This window comes from Coregonus lavaretus (assembly GCF_964263955.1).
Source record: "Coregonus lavaretus genome assembly, chromosome: 4".
NCBI classification, from domain to species: Eukaryota; Metazoa; Chordata; class Actinopteri; order Salmoniformes; family Salmonidae; genus Coregonus; species Coregonus lavaretus.
Window position 1 is genome coordinate 76,488,828 of NC_139991.1, and position 20,707 is coordinate 76,509,534.

General features: G+C 43.1%; 2 protein-coding genes across 3 annotated transcripts in view; one reads left to right on the forward strand and one right to left on the reverse strand.

Annotated features, from left to right (window-relative positions):
• The window catches only part of LOC311127202 (cyclin-I-like), a 38,490-nt gene extending 26,474 nt beyond the window's left edge, over positions 1-12,016 (reverse strand). Inside the window, exons 1-2 of one of the 2 annotated variants that reach the window (XM_084158995.1) lie at positions 11,787-12,006; positions 2,559-2,721 (exon numbers count right to left, since the gene is read on the reverse strand). In XM_084158995.1, the coding sequence (XP_084015121.1) occupies positions 2,559-2,678 (120 nt within the window). In that variant the 5' untranslated portion in view covers positions 2,679-2,721; positions 11,787-12,006. Of the gene's footprint in view, positions 1-2,558; positions 2,722-11,786 lie in introns of both variants that reach the window. The other variant, XM_084158994.1, reaches the window with a different exon arrangement.
• Positions 12,017-14,311: 2,295 nt separating this feature from the next.
• LOC311128266 (cyclin-G2-like) lies at positions 14,312-20,477 on the forward strand. Its single transcript, XM_084160320.1, has 8 exons — positions 14,312-14,405; positions 15,197-15,345; positions 15,523-15,663; positions 17,304-17,554; positions 17,844-17,922; positions 18,034-18,132; positions 18,494-18,696; positions 19,325-20,477. Exons 2-8 carry the CDS (start codon positions 15,241-15,243, stop codon positions 19,458-19,460), a joined length of 1,014 nt encoding a protein of 337 aa, XP_084016446.1. The 5' UTR covers positions 14,312-14,405; positions 15,197-15,240; the 3' UTR covers positions 19,461-20,477.
• The last annotated feature ends 230 nt before the right edge of the window (positions 20,478-20,707 follow it).

The window sequence follows — 20,707 nt, forward strand, 5'->3', positions numbered from 1 at the left end:
AATTTGAATGCACAAACATACCGTGACGAGATCCTGGAGGCTCATTGTGAGGTTAATTTTTTTTGTTATCTTTAGACCAACAGATGCACATCTGTATTCCCAGTTATGTGAAATCCATAGATTAGGTCCTAATGAATGTATTTTAATTGACCGATTTCCTCATATGAACTGTAACTAAGATGTTTGGTGCAGTATTTCTCAGGTGAAAGAATGTGCATGAAAACGAGTCGTCTCTCGTTGAACGACAACAAACACTTCATTGAAGAATCCCTACTGTTGACCAATCACAGACTAAGAGGCGTAGATTTCACCTACCAAACTTCGGCTTGCCTCAATAAATTTTTTGTGTTCACGAAAAACACTGGTTAGTGACCTGGTTAGACCAGACACTGGTCTAACCAGCACTGCTCCCACTGGAAGTCTTTAGCCTCAACAGACATGGGATGTGTCCAAAACTGCACCCTACTCCCTATATAGTGCACTACTTTTGACCACAAGCCCAAGTGCACTAGGGAATAGGATGCCAATTGGGACGCAGCCAAGCTTTGCTTTAAAGTGACCTGAACTCTAGCCTTGCCCTAAAGCCACCGGGCCATTTCTCACCATTATGTCGCCTTGTTAAAGTGCCTCTTGCATCATAGTGAAATTTTGTAGTCAGCGAGCAAAACAACCAATCTACCAGGACCCCCTGTTATTGTCTTGAACTGCTTGAATTGGCTTGACTGACTGGTGTACCCCTTCACTGCACTCTGTTGGGACATGTTGGATCTGTTACGGCACTCTGTTTTGGGACAGGTTGGGTCTGTTACGGCACTCTGTTTTGGGACATGTTGGGGTCTGATACAGCACTCTGTTTTGGGACAGGTTGGGTTTGATACAGCACTCTGTTTTGGGACAGGTTTGGTCTGATACAGCACTCTGTTTTGGGACAGGTTGGGTCTGATACAGCACTCTGTTTTGGGACAGGTTGGGTCTGATACGGCACTCTGTTTTGGGACAGGTTGGGTCTGATACGGCACTCTGTTTTGGGACAGGTTGGGTCTGATACGGCACTCTGTTTTGGGACAGGTTGGGTCTGTTATGGCACTCTGTTTTGGGACAGGTTGGGTCTGTTATGGCACTCTGTTTTGGGACAGGTTGGGTTTGATACAGCACTCTGTTTTGGGACTGGTGTACCCCTTCACTGCACTCTGTTGGGACATGTTGGATCTGTTACGGCACTCTGTTTTGGGACAGGTTGGGTCTGTTACGGCACTCTGTTTTGGGACATGTTGGGGTCTGATACAGCACTCTGTTTTGGGACAGGTTGGGTTTGATACAGCACTCTGTTTTGGGACAGGTTTGGTCTGATACAGCACTCTGTTTTGGGACAGGTTGGGTCTGATACAGCACTCTGTTTTGGGACAGGTTGGGTCTGATACGGCACTCTGTTTTGGGACAGGTTGGGTCTGATACGGCACTCTGTTTTGGGACAGGTTGGGTCTGTTATGGCACTCTGTTTTGGGACAGGTTGGGTCTGTTATGGCACTCTGTTTTGGGACATGTTGGGTCTGATACAGCACTCTGTTTTGGGACAGGTTGGGTTTGATACAGCACTCTGTTTTGGGACAGGTTGGGTCTGATACGGCACTCTGTTTTGGGACAGGTTGGGTCTGTTACGGCACTCTGTTTTGGGACATGTTGGGTCTGATACAGCACTCTGTTTTGGGACAGGTTGGGTCTGATACGGCACTCTGTTTTGGGACAGGTTGGTTCTGTTACGGCACTCTGTTTTGGGACAGGTTGGGTCTGATACAGCACTCTGTTTTGGGACAGGTTGGGTCTGTTGCGGCACTCTGTTTTGGGACAGGTTGGGTCTGTTGCGGCACTCTGTTTTGGGACAGGTTGGGTCTGTTACGGCACTCTGTTTTGGGACAGGTTGTAGTGGCCAGATGGTGAAGGTCAGAGTCCTATATGTTGGAGAAGGCTCAATATCAGGCTCTGGTGGCTCTGGCAGTAAAAGCTTATCTAAGATGAGGAGGTTTTAGAAACAGACCGGGTCTGTTCATTGGACTAATAACTAGAGGAGAAGTGAAAGCATGAACCTCAGCCACAGCAGGTACTTTAGTCAATGTCCCTTTGTACTCACAAATGAAAGCAAAAAGCATTCTCTATAGATATCTGTACCATGGAAATAACCTAACAATTTCACCACTTCAAGTCTAACATGGGCAGCAGTTAGCCTAGCCTAGCGGTTAGAGGCGAGACAGCAAAGAAATCTGGCAGGAAGTGAGCTGGCTACCGGAGGGTTGCTGGTATCAAATCCTAGATGCCATTGCCTGCCGTTGGGCCCTTGAGCAAGACACTTAACCCTCACAACAACAGCCCCCCCCCCCAAAAAAAAAAAAAAAAAAAAACCTGTACGTATGTATGTGTGTCTTTCGTAGGGTTTGGGTTAAAAGTGGAAGTCAAATTTCAGTTGGACCTTGTGTGCAATTGACCAATAAAGTAAATGTTAATGATTTGCTGCTTTCGCATTCATATTGGACAGCAGTATTTGATGGTGTTGTGGGACTCACCTGACTGCCGGGAGATCTCTTTTTGGCCACGTACGCCTTCCACATCAGGGCTTCCCTAGAGGCGGCCTTTTCCAGAAGAAAAGACAGCCTCTGGCTTTCCAAGGGTTCGGCAAACTTCATATTCACCCTTGGATACGCCGCCCTCCCCACTGGATACAGCTACCTGTAAATGGCACAGCAAACACACAGAAGAGAACGTGATATCAAATCAATCAGTGGTTTAACAGAGTTGGGTCTGGGAGTTGTCTTCAATTCATTATTGACTATTTTAAATCTGGACAGGACTACCCTCCAGTTAAGAGGGGAAAAGGGCTTTTAAAAATATGCATTGAGTAGCGGGAAGAAAAAAAAATCATAGCTAGCTCGCATATGTTTTACAATATGTTTATGAATTAATTGTATGACATCTAGTGAACAACAGTGTGAGCAACAAAATGGTGGAATCGGCAGTTCGCCTTCACAATAAAAATCACCCAATTGAAATTGATGCAAATGGATAAAAATAGTGGAATCGTGCCACAATTGGACTAGATAATGCTAGACTACGCTGCAATGTTGTTATATAAATTCAACAAAAGTTTACAATAATTAGTTAATTTGACACAAAAGTAAAGATCTGTTGAAATCCCACTGTAGATGTATAGACTTCAGGGTTGCATACTTATATTACAATGTATATGTATACCTATGGATCTTGGGTCCATTAAATGGACTATCAGCCTACACGGTGACACCCACAGAACACAACTGTGAAGAGTTTCCACAAATATTAGCGTCGTAGCTCTTATTGCGGGACTCTGAAAGCACTGAAATGAGCAACATTAAGCTCACCATTCAACCCATGTGTGTTGGATATTCATATTGCAATATACAGCCTTGCCTATCAATCTTGGGTCCATGATATGTGGTAGTGACACCCACTGATTACAATTCCACAAGAGTTTACACAAACATTAGTCGTAACTCTTATTGCAGGACTGTGGGAAATCATTTTTTAAAAACATCCTCCCTCATCTTAAACAGCACTGACCGCCACTGCTACATATATTTCAGGATGTTGTGTATCCCTGGAAATAATCAGAATTCATGGAAACATTACAGTTTTGTAAAACATAGCTTGTCCCAAAAAAGTGGTCTCTTGGCACAACTTACCCCATGGGGTAAACTGAGTCACAGGACAGGGTAAGTTAAGCCACCTACAAAATGTCTGTACTGAATGAAATATTACCACTACCTTTTTAAAACCGTATCTTTCTTTATTTCCCCAAAAATAATTCAACACAATCACAATTGCTTTTTGTCTTTTAATCATTTTAAGCATATTTTAACACAGGCTTAACACCTAACAAACACTTTGTACTTATTTTTACACATTTAACATAGGCCAGGTCCTGCTGTTACGTCATATCCCAGCAATAATGCCTTGCATTATGCCTGGGAAGAATACACTTCAATTTGCTCATCTTGCCATTGGCTCAACCATTAGCTCAACTTACCCAATCGCCATTGGCTCAACTTACCCAAAGGCTAAACGTTTGACTATATTAGCCCACACAGCTACAAGGATGCACTTTCATGCTAGGTTTAGGACCTCATATTGAAGCTTATAGAGACACCAACTGATGTACAGAACAATCTTTGAATGATCTACTTTGGTTTAGATACAAGCATCATCAAACCTCTAACAAAATACATTCATTTGACTTGTGGTTTCTTCCTTCACAGACTGTTCCTGAATATCTGGTCAAATTCTGAATTATGTGTATGTTTTCCTAGAAAAAGAAAAAGGGAGGCTCAACATACCCCTTTGACTCAACTTACCCCACTCTCCCCTACAATGTTCTGTCTATGGCCTTGAAGGTCATCAACATGATATGGACCATACAGGCCAATGACATTACAACTGTCAACAGAATTATGGTAGCTAGTGCAACACGACAGGACTGTGCCAACTAAAATACACTTTGGATAAACAGATCTGCTGAATGACCATATTATTGTTTCATATTAGGACTTGGGGTTACAGGTTCATCCTTTGGAAATTGACTGTCATTTAATTATTTATGAAAAATAAAATGTATGCATTCACTAACTGTAAGTCGCTCTGGATAAGAGCGTCTGCTAAATGACTAAAATGTAAATGTATATGTATACCTATGGATCTTGGGTCCATTAAATGGACTATCAGCCTACTCAGTGACACCCACAGAACACAACTGTGAAGAGTTTCCACAAATATTAGCGTCGTAGCTCTTATTGAGGGACTCTGAAAGCACTGAAATGAGCAACATTGAGCTCACCATTCAACCCATGTGTATTGGATATTCATATTGCGATATACAGCCTTGCCTATCAATCTTGGGTCCATGATATGTGGTACCAGCCTACTCTGTGACACCCACTGATTACAATTCCACAAGAGTTTACACAAATATTAGTCGTAACTCTTATTGCAGGACTGTGGGAAATCACTTCACAATTCAGTCAATTGTGCGTATCGGGCATTCATATTGCAATATACAGCCTTAACTATGGATCTTCGGACCATGAAATTAGGTATCAGCCTCCCCAGGGACACTCACAGAACACAACTATGACCAGTTCACAAATGTATACACTACCAGTCGTTTGGACACACCTACTCATTCAAGGGTTTTTCTTTATTTTTTACATTGTAGAATAATAGTGAAGACATCAAAACTATGAAATAACACATATGGAATCATGTAGGAACCCCAAAAAAAGTGTTGAACAAATCAAAATATATTTTATACCCTTTGCCTTGATGACAGCTTTGCACACTCTTGGCATTCTCTCAACCAGCTTCATGAGGTAGTCACCTGGAATGCATTTCAATTAACAGGTGTGCCTTCTTAAAAGTTAATTTGTGGAATTTCTTTCCTTCTTAATGCGTTTGAGCCAATCAGTTGTGTTGTGACAAGGTAGGTGGGAAATACAGAAGATAGCCCTATTTGGTAAAAGACCAAGTCCATATTATGGCAAGAACAGCTCAAATAAGCAAAGAGAAACAACAGTCCATCATTACTTTAAGACATGGTCAGTCAATACGGAACATTTCAACTGTGTGAATTAGGCCTTCATGGTCGAATTGCTGCAAAGAAACCACTACTAAAGGACACCAATAATTAGAAGAGACCTGCTTGTGCCAAGAAACACGAGCAATGGACATTAGACCGGGGGAAATGTGTCCTTTGGTCTGGAGTCCAAATTTGAGATTTTTGGTTCCAACCGCCGTGTCTTTGTGAGACGTGGTGTGGGTGAACGGATGATCTACGTATGTGTAGTTCCCACCGTAAAGCATGGAGGAGGTGGTGTTATGGTGTGGGGGTGCTTTGCTGATTTATTTAGAATTCAAGGCACACTTAACCAGCATGGCTACCACAGCATTCTGCAGCGATACGGCATCCCATCTGGTTTGGGCTTAGTGGGCCTTTCATTTGTTTTTCAACAGGACAATAAATTAAAAAATAAATTGGTAATTTAGCAGACGCTCTTATCCAGAGCGACTTACAGGAGCAATTAGGGTTAAGTGCCTTGCTCAAGGGCACATAGACAGATTTTTCACCTAGTCGGCTCGGGGATTAGAACCAGCGACCTTTCGGTTACTGGTACAACGCTCTTAACCACTAAGCTACCTGCCGTCCCTACACCCAACACAACTCCAGGCTGTGTAAGGGCTATTTTCCCAAGAAAGAGAGTGATGAAGTGCTGCATCAGATGACCTGGCCTCCACAATCCCCCGACCTCAACCCAATTGAGCTGGTTTGGGATAAGTCGGAAGGCAGAGTGAAGGAAAAGCAGCCAACAAGTGCTAAGCATATGTGGGAACTCCTTCAAGACTGTTGGGAAAGCATTCCAGGTGAAGATGGTTGAGAGAATGCCAAGAGTGTGCAAAGCTGTCATCAAGGCAAAAGGGTGGCTATTTGAAGAATCTCAAATACAAAATATACACTGCTATAAAAAATTAAGGGAACACTAAAACAACACATCCTAGATCTGAATGAATGAAATAATCTTATTAAATACTTTTTTCTTTACATAGTTGAATGTGCTGACAACAAAATCACACACCAATTATCAATGGAAATCAAATTGATCAACCCATGGAGGTCTGGGTTTGGAGTCACCCTCAAAATTAAAGTGGAAAACCACACTACAGGCTGATCCAACTTTGATGTAATGTCCTTAAAACAAGTCAAAATTAGGCTCAGTAGTGTGTGTGGCCTCCACGTGCCTGTTTGACCTCCCTACAACGCCTGGGCATGCTCCTGATGAGGTGGCGGATGGTCTCCTGAGGGATCTCCTCACAGACCTGGACTAAAGCATCCGCCAACTCCTGGACAGTCTGTGGTGCAACGTGGCGTTGGTGGATGGAGCAAGACATGATGTCCCAGATGTGCTCAATTGGATTCAGGTCTGGGGAACGGGCGGGCCAGTCCATGGCATCAATGCCTTCCTCTTGCAGGAACGGCTGACACGCTCCAGCCACATGAGGTCTAGCATTGTCTTGCATTAGGAGGAACCCAGGGCCAACCGCACCAGCATATGGTCTCACAAGGGGTCTGAGGATCTCATCTCGGTACCTAATGGCAGTCAGGCTACCTCTGGCGAGCACATGGAGGGCTGTGCGGCCCCCCAAAGAAATGCCACCCCACACCATGACTGACCCACCGCCAAACCGGTCATGCTGGAGGATGTTGCTGGCAGCAGAACGTTCTCCACGGCGTCTCCAGACTCTGTCACGTCTGTCACGTGCTCAGTGTGAACCTGCTTTCATCTGTGAAGAGCACAGGGCGCCAGTGGCGAATTTGCCAATCTTGGTGTTCTCTGGCAAATGCCAAACGTCCTGCAAGGTGTTGGGCTGTAAGCACAACCCCCACCTGTGGACGTCGGGCACTCATACCACCCTCATGGAGTCTGTTTCTGACCGTTTGAGCAGACACATGCACATTTGTGGCCTGCTGGAGGTCATTTTGCATGGCTCTGGCAGTGCTCCTCCTGCTCCTCCTTGCACAAAGGCGGAGGTAGCGGTCCTGCTGCTGGGTTGTTGCCCTCCTACGGCTTCCTCCATGTCTCCTGATGTACTGGCCTGTCTCCTGGTAGCGCCTCCATGCTCTGGACACTACGCTGACAGACACAGCAAACCTTCTTGCCACAGCTCGCATTGATGTACCATCCTGGATGAGCTGCACTACCTGAGCCACTTGTGTGGGTTGTAGACTCCTTCTCATGCTACCACTAGAGTGAAAGCACCGCCAGCATTCAAAAGTGACCAAAACATCAGCCAGGAAGCATAGGAACTGAGAAGTGGTCTGTGGTCACCACCTGCAAAACCAGTCCTTTATTGGGGGTGTCTTGCTAATTGCCTATAATTTCCACCTGTTGTCTATTCCATTTGCACAACAGCATGTGAAATGTATTGTCAATCAGTGTTGCTTCCTAAGTGGACAGTTTGATTTCACAGAAGTGTGATTGACTTGGAGTTACATTGTGTTGTTTAAGTGTTCCCTTTATTCTTTTGAGCAGTGTATTTTGATTTGTTTAACACTTTGTTGGTTACTACATGATTCCATGTGTTATTTCATAGTTTTGATGTCTTCACTATTATTCTACAATGTAGAAAAAAATAAACCCTCGGATGAGTAGGTATGTCCAAACTTTTGACTTTTGTGTATGTGTTTTAATAAAATAAACTATATATGTATTGCGCTTGTCTGATGCTTTAAGCGCACAGTTTGATGAAATAAGACAAATGACTCAAGAGGGATCCAGACCATCCTCCTCCCGCTCCTACTGGCTTTCGCAGATTCTGCCGTTACTCTCCTGAAGTTCCTCCAGGGCGGCAGGTAGCTTAGTGGTTAAGAGCGTTGTGCCAGTAACCGAAAGGTCGCTGGTTCTAATCCCCAAGCCGACTAGGTGAAAAATCTGTCGATGTGCCCTTGAGCAAGGCACTTAACCCTAATTGCTCATGTAAGTTGCTCTGGATAAGAGCGTCTGCTAAATGACAAAAGAAAAGAAAAAACTTTGAAAAAAAGTTGCTACATGAGGATTCGGCAACCTTTCTCATGTGGAATGCAAATGTATCTTACCATTTCTACCGATCTGAGTGCCTGTTATTGTTTTCATATGCACATTTTCGTAGAACAGTTTAATTTCATTTATAATAACATCTTCGTATCTTAAAATCATTGTCATGTGGTTAATCAAAATTCTATCCAAATCTAAAAATGAATATTATACAAATCTAAAAAGTAACTTCCATTGCCAACTATGTACAAATAGCCTATAAAGCCAACAAACAAAAACATAGCAGCATGCAGGTAGAAAATATTCAGATAAAAATAAATATCATATAAATCACATTGCAGACAGGTCATGCTAAGCCAAAGTCCTTGAAACATTGTATCAACTATTAACTTGGGTCTGGCACAAAATCAGGTGCGCGTCTTTACTTACTTACTTAACTCTGTAGCTCAGCTGGTAGAGCATGGCGCTTGTAACGCCAAGGTAGTGGGTTCGATCCCCGGGACCACCCATACACAAAAAAAATTATGCACGCATGACTGTAAGTCGCTTTGGATAAAAGCGTCTGCTAAATGGCATATTGTTATTACTCTACATTGACAGTAGAGCTCCAAACAAAATACATTTACATTTTAGTCATTTAGCAGACGCTCTTCTCCAGAGCGACTTACAGTTAGTGCATACATTATTTTTTTTATACTGGCCCCCCGTGGGAATCGAACCCACAACCCTGGCGTTGCAAACGCCATGCTCTACCAACCGAGCTACATCCCTGCCTGCCATTCCCTCCCCTACCCTGGACGACGCTGGGTCAATTGTGCGCCGCCCCATGGGTCTCCCGGTCGTGGTCGGCTACGACAGAGCCTGGATTCGAACCAGGATCTCTAGTGGCACAGCTAGCACTGCAATGCAGTGCCTTAGACCACTGCGCCACTCGGGAGACGTGGACTAACAACGATGACTAAACTGACAAAACTCGTCAATGGAATGAAATAAACCAAAATGTGTTAATCACAAGTGTAGCATAGGTTGTGCACTCTGCAAACAACGTGTCCACTCAGACAATGACGGTAAAATACTGAAATAATAATATATTTAATGGATTAACAGACATTACCGTAACCAAACAGACATTGTATATTCGAAATTATAGGAATTAAACAGTAAATGTACTACTGGTGATATATGTATTGGGGAATTGATACACTAACAATCAAACGCAAACAATTAAGTTATGAAACAATGAATGTGCACAGATTGGCAGGAGAGAGGCGTGAACTATGCATCTTAGCCACACACCCCTTCTTCTTGGACCGAGCCGTCCCCGCGGCCTCCGCAATGGATTATATACATTTGCCACTGCTCGACAAAAATCAATCTTGCTCGACCAAACAATCGTCTAGTCGACTAATTGGACTCAGCCTGCAATACACATACAGTAGGGTTGACTGGTGAGCTTAATGTTGGTAATTTCAGTGTTTTCAGAGTCCCGCAATAAGCACTACGATGCTAATATTTGTGAAAACTCTAAACAGTTGTGTTCTGTGAGTGTCACCGTGTAGGCTGATACCCCATTTAAATGGGCCAAGATCCATAGGTATACATATACATTGTAATATAAGTATACCCCCGATGCAACCCTGAAGTCCATACATCTAGTGGGATTTCAACAGATCTTTACTTGTGTCAAATTAACCAATTATTGCATTTTGTTCATTTAACATTACAACCTTGTTTAGCGTAATCTAGTCCAATTGTGGTATGATTACACTGTTTTTATCCGTCTGCATCAGTTTCAATTGGGGATTTTTTATTTTGAATTCTAACCGTAGATTCCATCATTGTTGCTCACAAAACATTGGTAATTGTACCTACACCATTTTAATCGCATATCTGCCTAAATATTTTGCTGTGCGAAATGAATTTTTTAGTTGGGAGCACCAATGCGCCTAAAAATATAATTTAAAAAAATAAATAAATCCCAGATGACCATTGATGCAATGATTACTTAACTGTACAGCAGCCCCTGAGTGCCATGGAGAATACGCTGAGCGCAGATTCATGACCGTCATGCTTGCACCGTTAATACAAAAGAAAACATTGTTACCTCAAATATTTTTTTCATTGTGCTCATAAAATTCGTGTTCGCCTACATTTTTCAACTAAGGCGCGTACATGCTCCTTGTGTAAAAAGGTTCGCGTAGAGCCCTGCGTAAGGAAGTGAATGTCTGGTAATTATAATATGCCATTTAGCAGACGCTTTTATCCAAAGCGACTTCCAGTCATGGTAACCTGGGTGACTGACACTGGTAACCTGGGTGACTGACACTGGTAACCTGGGTGACTGACACTGGTAACCTGGGTGACTGACACTGGTAACCTGGGTGACTGACACTGGTAACCTGGGTGACTGACACTGGTAACCTGGGTGACTGACACTGGTAACCTGGGTGACTGACACTGGTAACCTGGGTGACTGACACTGGTAACCTGGGTGACTGACACTGGTAACCTGGGTGACTGACACTGGTAACCTGGGTGACTGACACTGGTAACCTGGGTGACTGACACTGGTAACCTGGGTGACTGACACTGGTAACCTGGGTGACTGACACTGGTAACCTGGGTGACTGACACTGGTAACCTGGGTGACTGACACTGGTAACCTGGGTGACTGACACTGCTCCCCACCAAATACACTTCATTCATTGTCCCAACCAGTGAAACGCTGGTCTTTAGTGACAACAGTGATGAGGCATTGTCTCGTCGTTTAGCTAATTAACAAGCCAGAAGCGTTAGTTAGCTTACTAGTTAAATAGAACATGGACACATCTAGCCATCGTTCACACTCGGATATAGTAAGACGTATGACCATCTGATTCAGGCTAATATTACGGTGTGCGACATTAACTAGATAACACTAGCTAGTTATGCTAACGTTTGTTAGCCAGTTACAGTGGCTGACGTGTTAGCTAGTTAGCTACCTACCGAACTAACGAGAACAGAAACAAACACTATCCGATCGTAAACGTTAGCTAGCTAATAAGGAAACGTTTCATTAATAGACTACGTCCATTATCCAATATATCGTTTTAATGAATACATGACGTTATGGCTAGAAAGATATATGCAAAATAGCGAGCGAACTACTTTATGCTAGTTAGCTAGCTAGGATTAGCTTACCTCCCCTGCAAAGCTGTGGGAATCACAGTTTGACTTGGAAATCATCCAGTCCATTAAACAGAGGTAAATAGGGTCTTAAGTTACTCCATCTTCGATTCCATGTTGCGTTTTATTTTGGGGGGAAATGGGGGTCTTCCAAATGAAATGTATATAAAAAATGTTTTGAACGGAATAGACTTAGGTCTACACATCCGAGGAGGGCTGTGGACTCTTGTGAGAGAAATCGCCCCTCCGCCCACTTCTCTTCTTCTACTTTTTATTTTTCCCGCAGTTGGCATCCAATGTTGCATTACCGCCCCCAGCTGGATTATAATATAAATCCATTATTTTGTGATACAAAATGAGAAAAGGGTAAAAACTAAAACAAAACTAATACAAAAATAAATAAACACCCTTCCAACTACCCCTACACTCATTAAAAACCTGCTATGCCAATGGCCTGGGAGGACGGGTCACCACCACTCAACACACCCTGTAACTCTTCTGAAGTCAAATCTCGTATACCCAAATACTTCTCTGCAGCTGCCACCACAACATCTATTTTCTGTGAATTATGTTCAATTTCTGCGGTACATTGTTGATAACCATTGCTATGAACGCTAAGAAGCCAACCTTACTGAAGCATATATCACTCGTTGACCTATCCCTCTGTGACGGCACAGATCTACTACTCACAGCGATCCTCTCAGGATCCTCTCACCCTTCACTGCCTCAGCATGTGACACCTTCTGCACTACTCTGACTCTATCCACCTCAACCTGCGTGTCTCACACCGGACACTTCCAATCCCCAGCAACATGAGCAACCCAACAGTTGACACACACAACTTTATCCACCGAAACTACACAATCCTCTGTACCATGCCCTCCTGCACACTTTCCCACATCTTGGAATCTCCCTCCTACACACTGCTGCAACATGACCATAAAATGTTGCACCTGAAACACCACAGTGGACCTGGCACAAAAGCTCTAACAGGATAAAATGATATATCCTAACATTACTTTGTTGGGAAAAGACTGACTGAAAAAGGCCCGTCAGTGACTCCTCTGTTTCACCACCGGGTCTGCATCGCACCAGACGGCGTCACCTCTACACTTAACGCTACCCCAGAAATCACTCCTTTAAAAATGGTGCCCAGTTCCTAAGAGCAAAGCAAGGAACAGATCTTAACCCGCCCACCCTCATACAGCTAGTGCTGAAAATGAATATTGTATCAATATTTGGGATACATGTTATATTTTATTGATGTATTATGGTTAATTATAAAGACATGATGGATTTCAGTTATGGCATTACATTTGTTTTCCATTGTATTCGATGTGTGGTAGGTATATTTTTCTATTGGGAATGAATCCTACTACAATAGGTTTTAGATGTTTAGTTGACCCTTTGCCAGCCACAATATTTGTATAAATAAACCACTATGTGATAAAACTGTGCATAGGGCACAAATACACAGTTGTTTTTGGTTTTGTTTTGTTTTACCCCATATGTAACTCTGTGTTGTTGTTTTTATCGCACTGCTTTGCTTTATCTTGGCCAGGTCGCAGTTGTAAATGAGAACTTGTTCTCAACTGGTTTACCTGGTTAAATAAAGGTGAAATAAAAAATAAAACAAATCAAAACAGACATGCTGTACTTGTGCCTTCTTCTTGACAATAATCATGAACCTGGAATATAATTTACTGCCAATGCTCTACCCCTAAATGCATGTATACCTATTTTCTTTTCTTTGAATGATTGAATTTGCTTCATAAAACCACATCAAGTGCTTAGGTTATTGTGTGATGTGCAGGAACAGTAATACATTATTTCCAATTGTCTTGACATTTACATTTTACATTTTAGTCATTTAGCAGACGCTCTTATCCAGAGCGACTTACAGGAGCAATTAGGGTTAAGTGCCTTGCTCAAGGGCACATCGACAGATTTTTCACCTAGTCGGCTTCGGGATTTGAACCAGCGACCTTTCGGTTACTGGCACAACGCTCTTAACCACTAAGCTACCTGCCGCCCCAGTTCTCTCATAAATTCCTCTAGTCAGCACTGAACCAATGCCTGTTCTGTTGACAGTTGGACCAGAAAAAAATCGAATATAATCTGGTAGTTAATTTTTTTATGGTCTATGTACAATTAGGGCTAATTATTTCAAACCACTCGTCAGTAAAAGGGTTTGTCCAGGCATCCAATAGAAATGAAGAATTTTGGGCGGACGATTTGAACGGACAAAAAAGGAGAAAGATGATTGGCCCGTGGAAGTGTCAGTATCGAGCTGGTCTAGAATATGAACACAGCATACTAAACTATTTTTAAAACCATACGTAACGTTTAACAACGTTAAATATTACAGCATTTATTTGTCCAGGACTACCAACTCTTTTTTGGTTTAATATTTATAAATCAGTACTTTATAGTAAACGACAAAGGAGGCAGACCTTACTCGATAAATCAAGCCAAGGTGGATACCGTACGTGATTGGCTCCCGTGACATTGACGTCAGTTTCTGGGTGTGGAAATTCTCAACAACAAAAAGAAAAGATAGCTACAGTAGAGAAGAGGAACAACAAACAGAAGAGGTTGGGCCCGTAGAAAATCTCGATGTAACTAACATTACAGGTAATTATAAAACAGTTTTAACATTGCAGATGCAAGGACATTGAATAGATTAGGTAATTGTGAATATTACCGGTGTTGTAAAACCTTATTTTAGCCATTCCAGTTCAATCAATTGCTTCCTGAAGGATTAACGTTACTTTATTTTTTTTTAAATATCAAGCTTATGATATGCTTTTAAAACTATACTAATCCGTTTGGTCTTGCCTTTCATTGTGGTCGATTAAATTGGAAATCTTACTTCATCTGGTTATTTGTTAGCTAGCTACAGTATCTTGTCCTTTGGCTTTATTTATAGTCTCTGTTTAACGTTGTCGTTGGCTCGCGCAACCGAGATTTTACACGAAAACAAGTATTTTACACAACCGACCAGTAGCTGCAAACCGTTTTTATCGGACAAATTTGATGTGAAGTTAACGTCGAGCTCTATGAAAAAAATTATGATTGCCAGCGAATGCACTGCTTCCTAGGCAAGAACAAGAATTCAACCCCCCTCCCCAGCCCGTCGACGATTTGAAGCATAGCTAATGGAGTCAAGGGAATGTTTTTGATCTAGTGTCTGTTTGACTGTGTGCGAGTATCTCACGATATATGTGATCATATTTACGATTTTGCACTGAAAATCCCAATTAGGATTAGTTTATGTGTTCTGATTAAGTAGGCGTTTACCTAAGAAATCTGACACCGAATCCCAGCTGAAGCCAGGGTTGGGCAAACCGTGACCCTATTGCCTGGTTGAACAAATGCAGGGCGGACTAACGTTTACTAACATCACACTCCGTCTTGTTTTACAGAGAAAGACTTCATTAAGATTGCTGTAACCGAGTCCAGTCTAGACATGGAAACTGTGAAACTTATGAGGGAGCTGATCGCCAATTTTGAACAGGAGAGGAATTATCTTCCGAAGGAAACAGGACTCAGTTTGATCGAATCGACTGGAGAGGTAGTCTGCAGTACAGTAGATAAAACAATATTGTACACATGATAGATATTCAAAAAAAAATCTTGATGAATCCCCTAAATAATATTATGGTAAAACAAATTGGTCCATAAAAAAAAAACGCCAATTACACACTGTAAAGTAATTCTATTTTATATCTCGATGTCTTATTAATTACAGAATGACAGCAGGGGGATCTCCGCTAAATGTAGGGACACCAAAGTGGAGGACCTCTGGAGCCTGACCAGTTTCTTTGGGTACAGTACACAGACATTCGTTCTGGCAGTCAACCTGCTGGATAGATTCCTGGCCATGATGAAGGTAAGATGAAGACCCAAATCAGGAGCACATTTTTGTAATTTCAACATCCTCTACAGCTAATTTGCAACATTAGGTTGACATGCGTTTTAGCATTTTTTTTAATGACAAAAAATACAAAATGTGCTTAGACATGAACTAAACTCAGCAAAGAAAGAAACGTCCCTTTTTCAGGACCCTGTCTTTTCAATGATAATTGGTAAAAATCCAAAAACTTCACAGATCTTAATTGTAAAGGGTTTAAAACACTGTTTCCCATGCTTGTTCAATGAAGCATAAACAATTAATGAACATGCACCTGTGGAACGGTCATGACACTAACAGCTTACAGACGGTAGGCAATTAAGGTCACAGTTATGAAAACTTAGGACACTAAAGAGGCCTTTCTACTGACTCTGGAAAAACACCAAAAGAAAGATGCCCAGGGTCCCTTCTCATCTGCGTGAACGTGCCTTAAGCATGCTGCAAGGAGGCATAAATTGCTATGTCCGTACTGTGAGACGCCTAAGACAGCGCTATAGGGAGACAGGATGGACAGCTGATCGTCCTCGCAGTGGCAGACCACGTGTAACAACACCTGCACAGGATCGGTACATCCGAACATCACACCTGCGGGACAGGTACAGGATGGCAACAACAACTGCCCGAGTTACAACAGGAACGCACAATCCCTCCATCAGTGCTCAGACTGTCCGCAATAGGCAGAGAGAGGCTGGACTGAGGGCTTGTAGGCCTGTTGTAAGGCAGGTCCTCACCAGACATCACCGGCAACAACGTCACCTATGGGCACAAACCCACCGTCGCTGGACCAGACAGGACTGGCAAAAAGTGCTCTTCACTAACGAGTCGCGGTTTTGCCTCACCAGGGGTGATGGTCGGATTCGCATTTATCGTTGAAGGAATGAGCGTTACACAGAGGCCTGTACTCTGGAGCAGGATCGATTTGGAGGTGGAGGGTCCGTCATGGTCTGGGGCGGTGTGTCACAGCATCATCGGACTGAGCTTGTTGTCATTGCAGGCAATCTCAACGCTGTGCGTTACAGGGAAGACATCCTCCTCCCTCATGTGGTACCCTTCCAGCATGCTCATCCTGCATGACAATGCCACCAGCCATACTGCTCGTTCTGTGCATGATTTCCTGCAAGACAGGAATGTCAGTGTTCTGCCATGGCCAGCACGTCTGGGACCTGTTGGATCGGAGGGTGAGGGCTAGGGCCATTCCCCCCAGAAATGTCAGAGAACTTGCAGGTGCCTTGGTGGAAGAGAGGGGTAACATCTCACAGCAAGAACTGGCAAATCTGGTGCAGTCCATGAAGAGGAAGACATCCTCTGTCCATGAGGAGGATGCAGTACTTGCAGCTGGTGGCCACACCAGATACTGACTTTTGATTTTGACCCCCCCCCCCTTTGTTCAGGGACACATTATTCAATTTCTGTTAGTCTGTGGAACGTGTTCAGTTTGTCTCAGTTGTTGAATCTTATGTTCATACAAATATTTACACGTTAAGTTTGCTGAAAATAAACGCTGTTAACAGTGAGAGGACGTTTCTTTTTTTTTGCTGAGTTTACAGATAAAAAGGAGTTGGTGTGAGTAATGATCCTATCCCAATTTCCACTAATTCCAAGCTGTCGCTCCTCTTCAGGTCCAACCCAAACATCTAGCCTGCATCAGCATTAGCTGCCTCCACATCGCAGCCAAAGCAGTCGAAGAGGAGTGCAACGTGTCTTCCACCAATGAACTTATTCGTATCAGCCAGTGCAAGTTTACAGTCTCAGACCTCACTCGCATGGAGAAGATCATTTCAGAGAAACTCAACTTCCAACTCAAAACCATCACAGCCTTAACCTTTTTGCACCTATACCACGGAATCGCACGCTCACACACCGCAGACAGGTAAGGACCCATTATGAAAGATATGACAATTCACCGAGCAATCAACCCCATTTGCAAGATGGCAATGGTGACATAATGAACTTGGGACAGCTAGACATGAACTTCAGCAACTGTTGACATGATTTATTAGTCCTAACTGAAAGTAGAACATCAGTGGTTAACTATTGGCAGAGCCTCACTGGACATTATCCCCACCATAACACCTTCAGTTATGTAAACAGGTAGCCCGTGTCACCTTGCTTTCACACCCAACTGGTTCTCATAAGTATTTTCCCCTTTGCCTTTACAGGAAGGAGGCCCTGAACCTCGACACACTGGAGGCCCAGCTCAAAGCCTGTCTCTGTCGGATCGCGTTCTCCAAAGCTAAAGTAATTATTTACCCCCAGAGAGTCCATAAGCCCAGTTACACATTACAGGAGACCTCTGGGCAGCTGCAGTCTAATTTGATGCATTTTTTTTCTCTTCCTGTTCTCTTCCAGCCGTCAGTCTTGGCCCTGTCCCTTCTCACCCAGGAGATTGAAGCCACGCAGTGTGTTGATATGTTGGAAATAGCCCATCATGTTCAGAGACATCTCAAGGTAAAAACACATACACTGTTTGTTAGAAAATTCCTTGAAGCTTTATTGCAAAGCAATGATTTTAATTTGTTTTAAAACACAGTAACCCGAGAAGTTTCCTGTCAAATTCACACACAAAAAGAAACCTATTTTGCCCTGGAACCAGCTCTGCATATTGTATGCCCTGCAACCATAGGCTTCGTATGACAACTGACACGGTTATGGAAGGAAATAAAAATTAAAAGGGCCCTTTCACATTCCCTGGCCTCTCAAGTTCCCGACCGCTATCATTTTACAACGCCTGGAATCCATCCCAAAAGGTTTCCGCTGACCAATTAATGTAACCTGGTGTCCAATGTAATGATGCCCTGGTCTTTTACAGATCGCTGACGTTGAGCTGCTACACTGGAGGGGACTAGTGGCCAAGTGTATGTCCGACTACTCTTCCCCTGAATGTAGCAGACCCAACAATAAGAAGCTAGTCTGGATCGTGTCGAGGAGGACAGCTCAGAACCTTCACACCAGCCACTGCAGCGTCCCTGAACTGCCAACCATTCCTGAGGACTGCTGGGACGAGAGCGAAAGGTAAAACAGGAAGAGAAACATGCCTAACAAAACATTCTAGGAACTAGAACATGTGCATTCTGTAAAGGTGGCAGTCAAACAAGTCTGCAATATGACAACGGGGGGGGGGGAACTCTGGAAAATCCCCAGAATAACAGAAGTAGGGAAATCTCCAGCCACACACTCTACAATTTAAGCCCCACCCATCCCACTCCAGTGTTGTGTTCAGAGTATGACCACTCCTCCTGCCTGGTTTCAGAAGATATATTATTTCCCTCGAATGCAACCCGTGGCTTGTATGCTAGTGGGGGGGGGGGGTTTCATACCATCAGCCACGTCATAGCCCTGCCTGTTGCGTCAGTTACCCTAGCCTATCAGAAAAGGCCCATCCTTGTCTTTCTGGCTCTCTTGTGTCACTCACCGACACTGACGTGACATGAAGTATGTGGGTAAGTGACTTCTGTCACGTCCTACCTACCAACACTAGTTTCCATAACTGCTCAACCACAACATTGCACAACCAGTTAAACCTCCACAAAACAAAAAGATGACTTGGGATGGGTCTTGTAGTCAACCAAACAGGATGAACGATAACTAAATGAACATTGTGAATTTTTAACAAACGTTTTCCTTCCTCTTGTTCTTCCAGTGAGGACTCGTGTGAAGACATGAGTTCAGGGGAGGAGAGCCTGAGCAGTTCGCTGGGCTCTGACGCGGACGGCCCTTACTTCCCTCTGAACTTCCTCTGCCAAAGATACCGCAACAAATACCACCATACCTCCTAGACCAAAGCCCTCTGCAGGAGCCACAGTGCCTAGGTTTCAACCACCTTTTAATACTGCAGGTTCAAGTTCAATTTATGCTAAAAACGTAGCTAAAAGTTTTGCAACAGAAAACAAGCGGTCATTGGGCACGTTCAGGTAGTCCCATCCCTGTGACAGTCTATTTTGTTCCTAGTGAATTCAACCCAGAAAACAGCTTCTCTATATACCGTAATTACATTTGTTGGGACTTCTATAGGGCTACCACAGTGTGGCTCATTACAGCAAACATATCAATATACAGCATATCTTCTTTTAAGCTAAAAACAAACATACAGAAATGTGAGAAGGCTTGCACAATCCTGAAGACAGGCAGCTGAATATTTTTTTTTGTAGATGTAGCGTTTTATTTTTTATTTTTATGGTGGTGCGTGTTTGGATTTGTCTCACATTCCAGCCACTTTGTAAATATGTCCCAAAATGGCACCCTATATAGTGTACTACTTTTGACCAGAGCCCTATGTGCCCTGGTCAAAAGTAGTGCTTTATAAAAAGGGAAGTGTGTGCCATTTGGGATACACTTCTACGACGTGGCTGGATTTGTCTCACATTCCAACCACATGGCACACTATTCCCAAAAGTTGTGCACTATATAAGAGAATAGGGTGTACATACTGTTGTTCAAAAAGGACGGTTGTTGTCTTGGGGGGGGGGGGGGGGGGGTTAGTTAACCCGGAAAACATACTTTGCCCAGTTTTTGTATAACGAGTGTTATCGTTGAGTGGCTGAGGAGGGGTATGTATACTGGTGGCTAGGCTGGTTAGATTATCCCCCTACAACGTTCAACTGTAAAAGCCAATGTCTGATTGTTTGCACCAGTATATAATTTTTGTTTTAAAGGCCATAAAAAATGTAAATTTGTAAAATGTACAAAAAAAGCAAAAGCTTTGTGAATAGTACCTTTTGTAGATATTAACTTATTTTTCTGCCAGTGTGGGATGACAAAACATAAAAAAAAAAAAAAATACTATTTTGAAATCACTCTCTTTGGTCTTTCTTTGAAATTACATTTATGCTTTAGTCAGGTTAGACCTGTATTGGCCTAGGGCTATATGAACACAATGACTTGCAAAAAGGAAGCCCTGAGGCAACACAATTTCTTGACAAAAACATTGAGTGATGCTTTAGAATTTCCCAGAAATCTCTTATAACCGAAGTCAGTAGTCAATTCACACTTCAGTCCTGGCACATGAAATCAGTTGCTCAACCAA

What these genes read in the sequence shown, in the direction of transcription:
- LOC311128266 (XM_084160320.1), top strand. Translation starts at nt 15,241, where the DNA reads ATGGAAACTGTGAAACTTATGAGGGAGCTGATCGCCAATTTTGAACAG. An exon ending in ATGTTCAGAGACATCTCAAG is followed by an intron (nt 18,133 to 18,493) that starts GTAAAAACACAT and finishes GGTCTTTTACAG; the next exon opens with ATCGCTGACGTTGAGCTGCT. An exon ending in TGCTGGGACGAGAGCGAAAG is followed by an intron (nt 18,697 to 19,324) that starts GTAAAACAGGAA and finishes TTGTTCTTCCAG; the next exon opens with TGAGGACTCGTGTGAAGACA.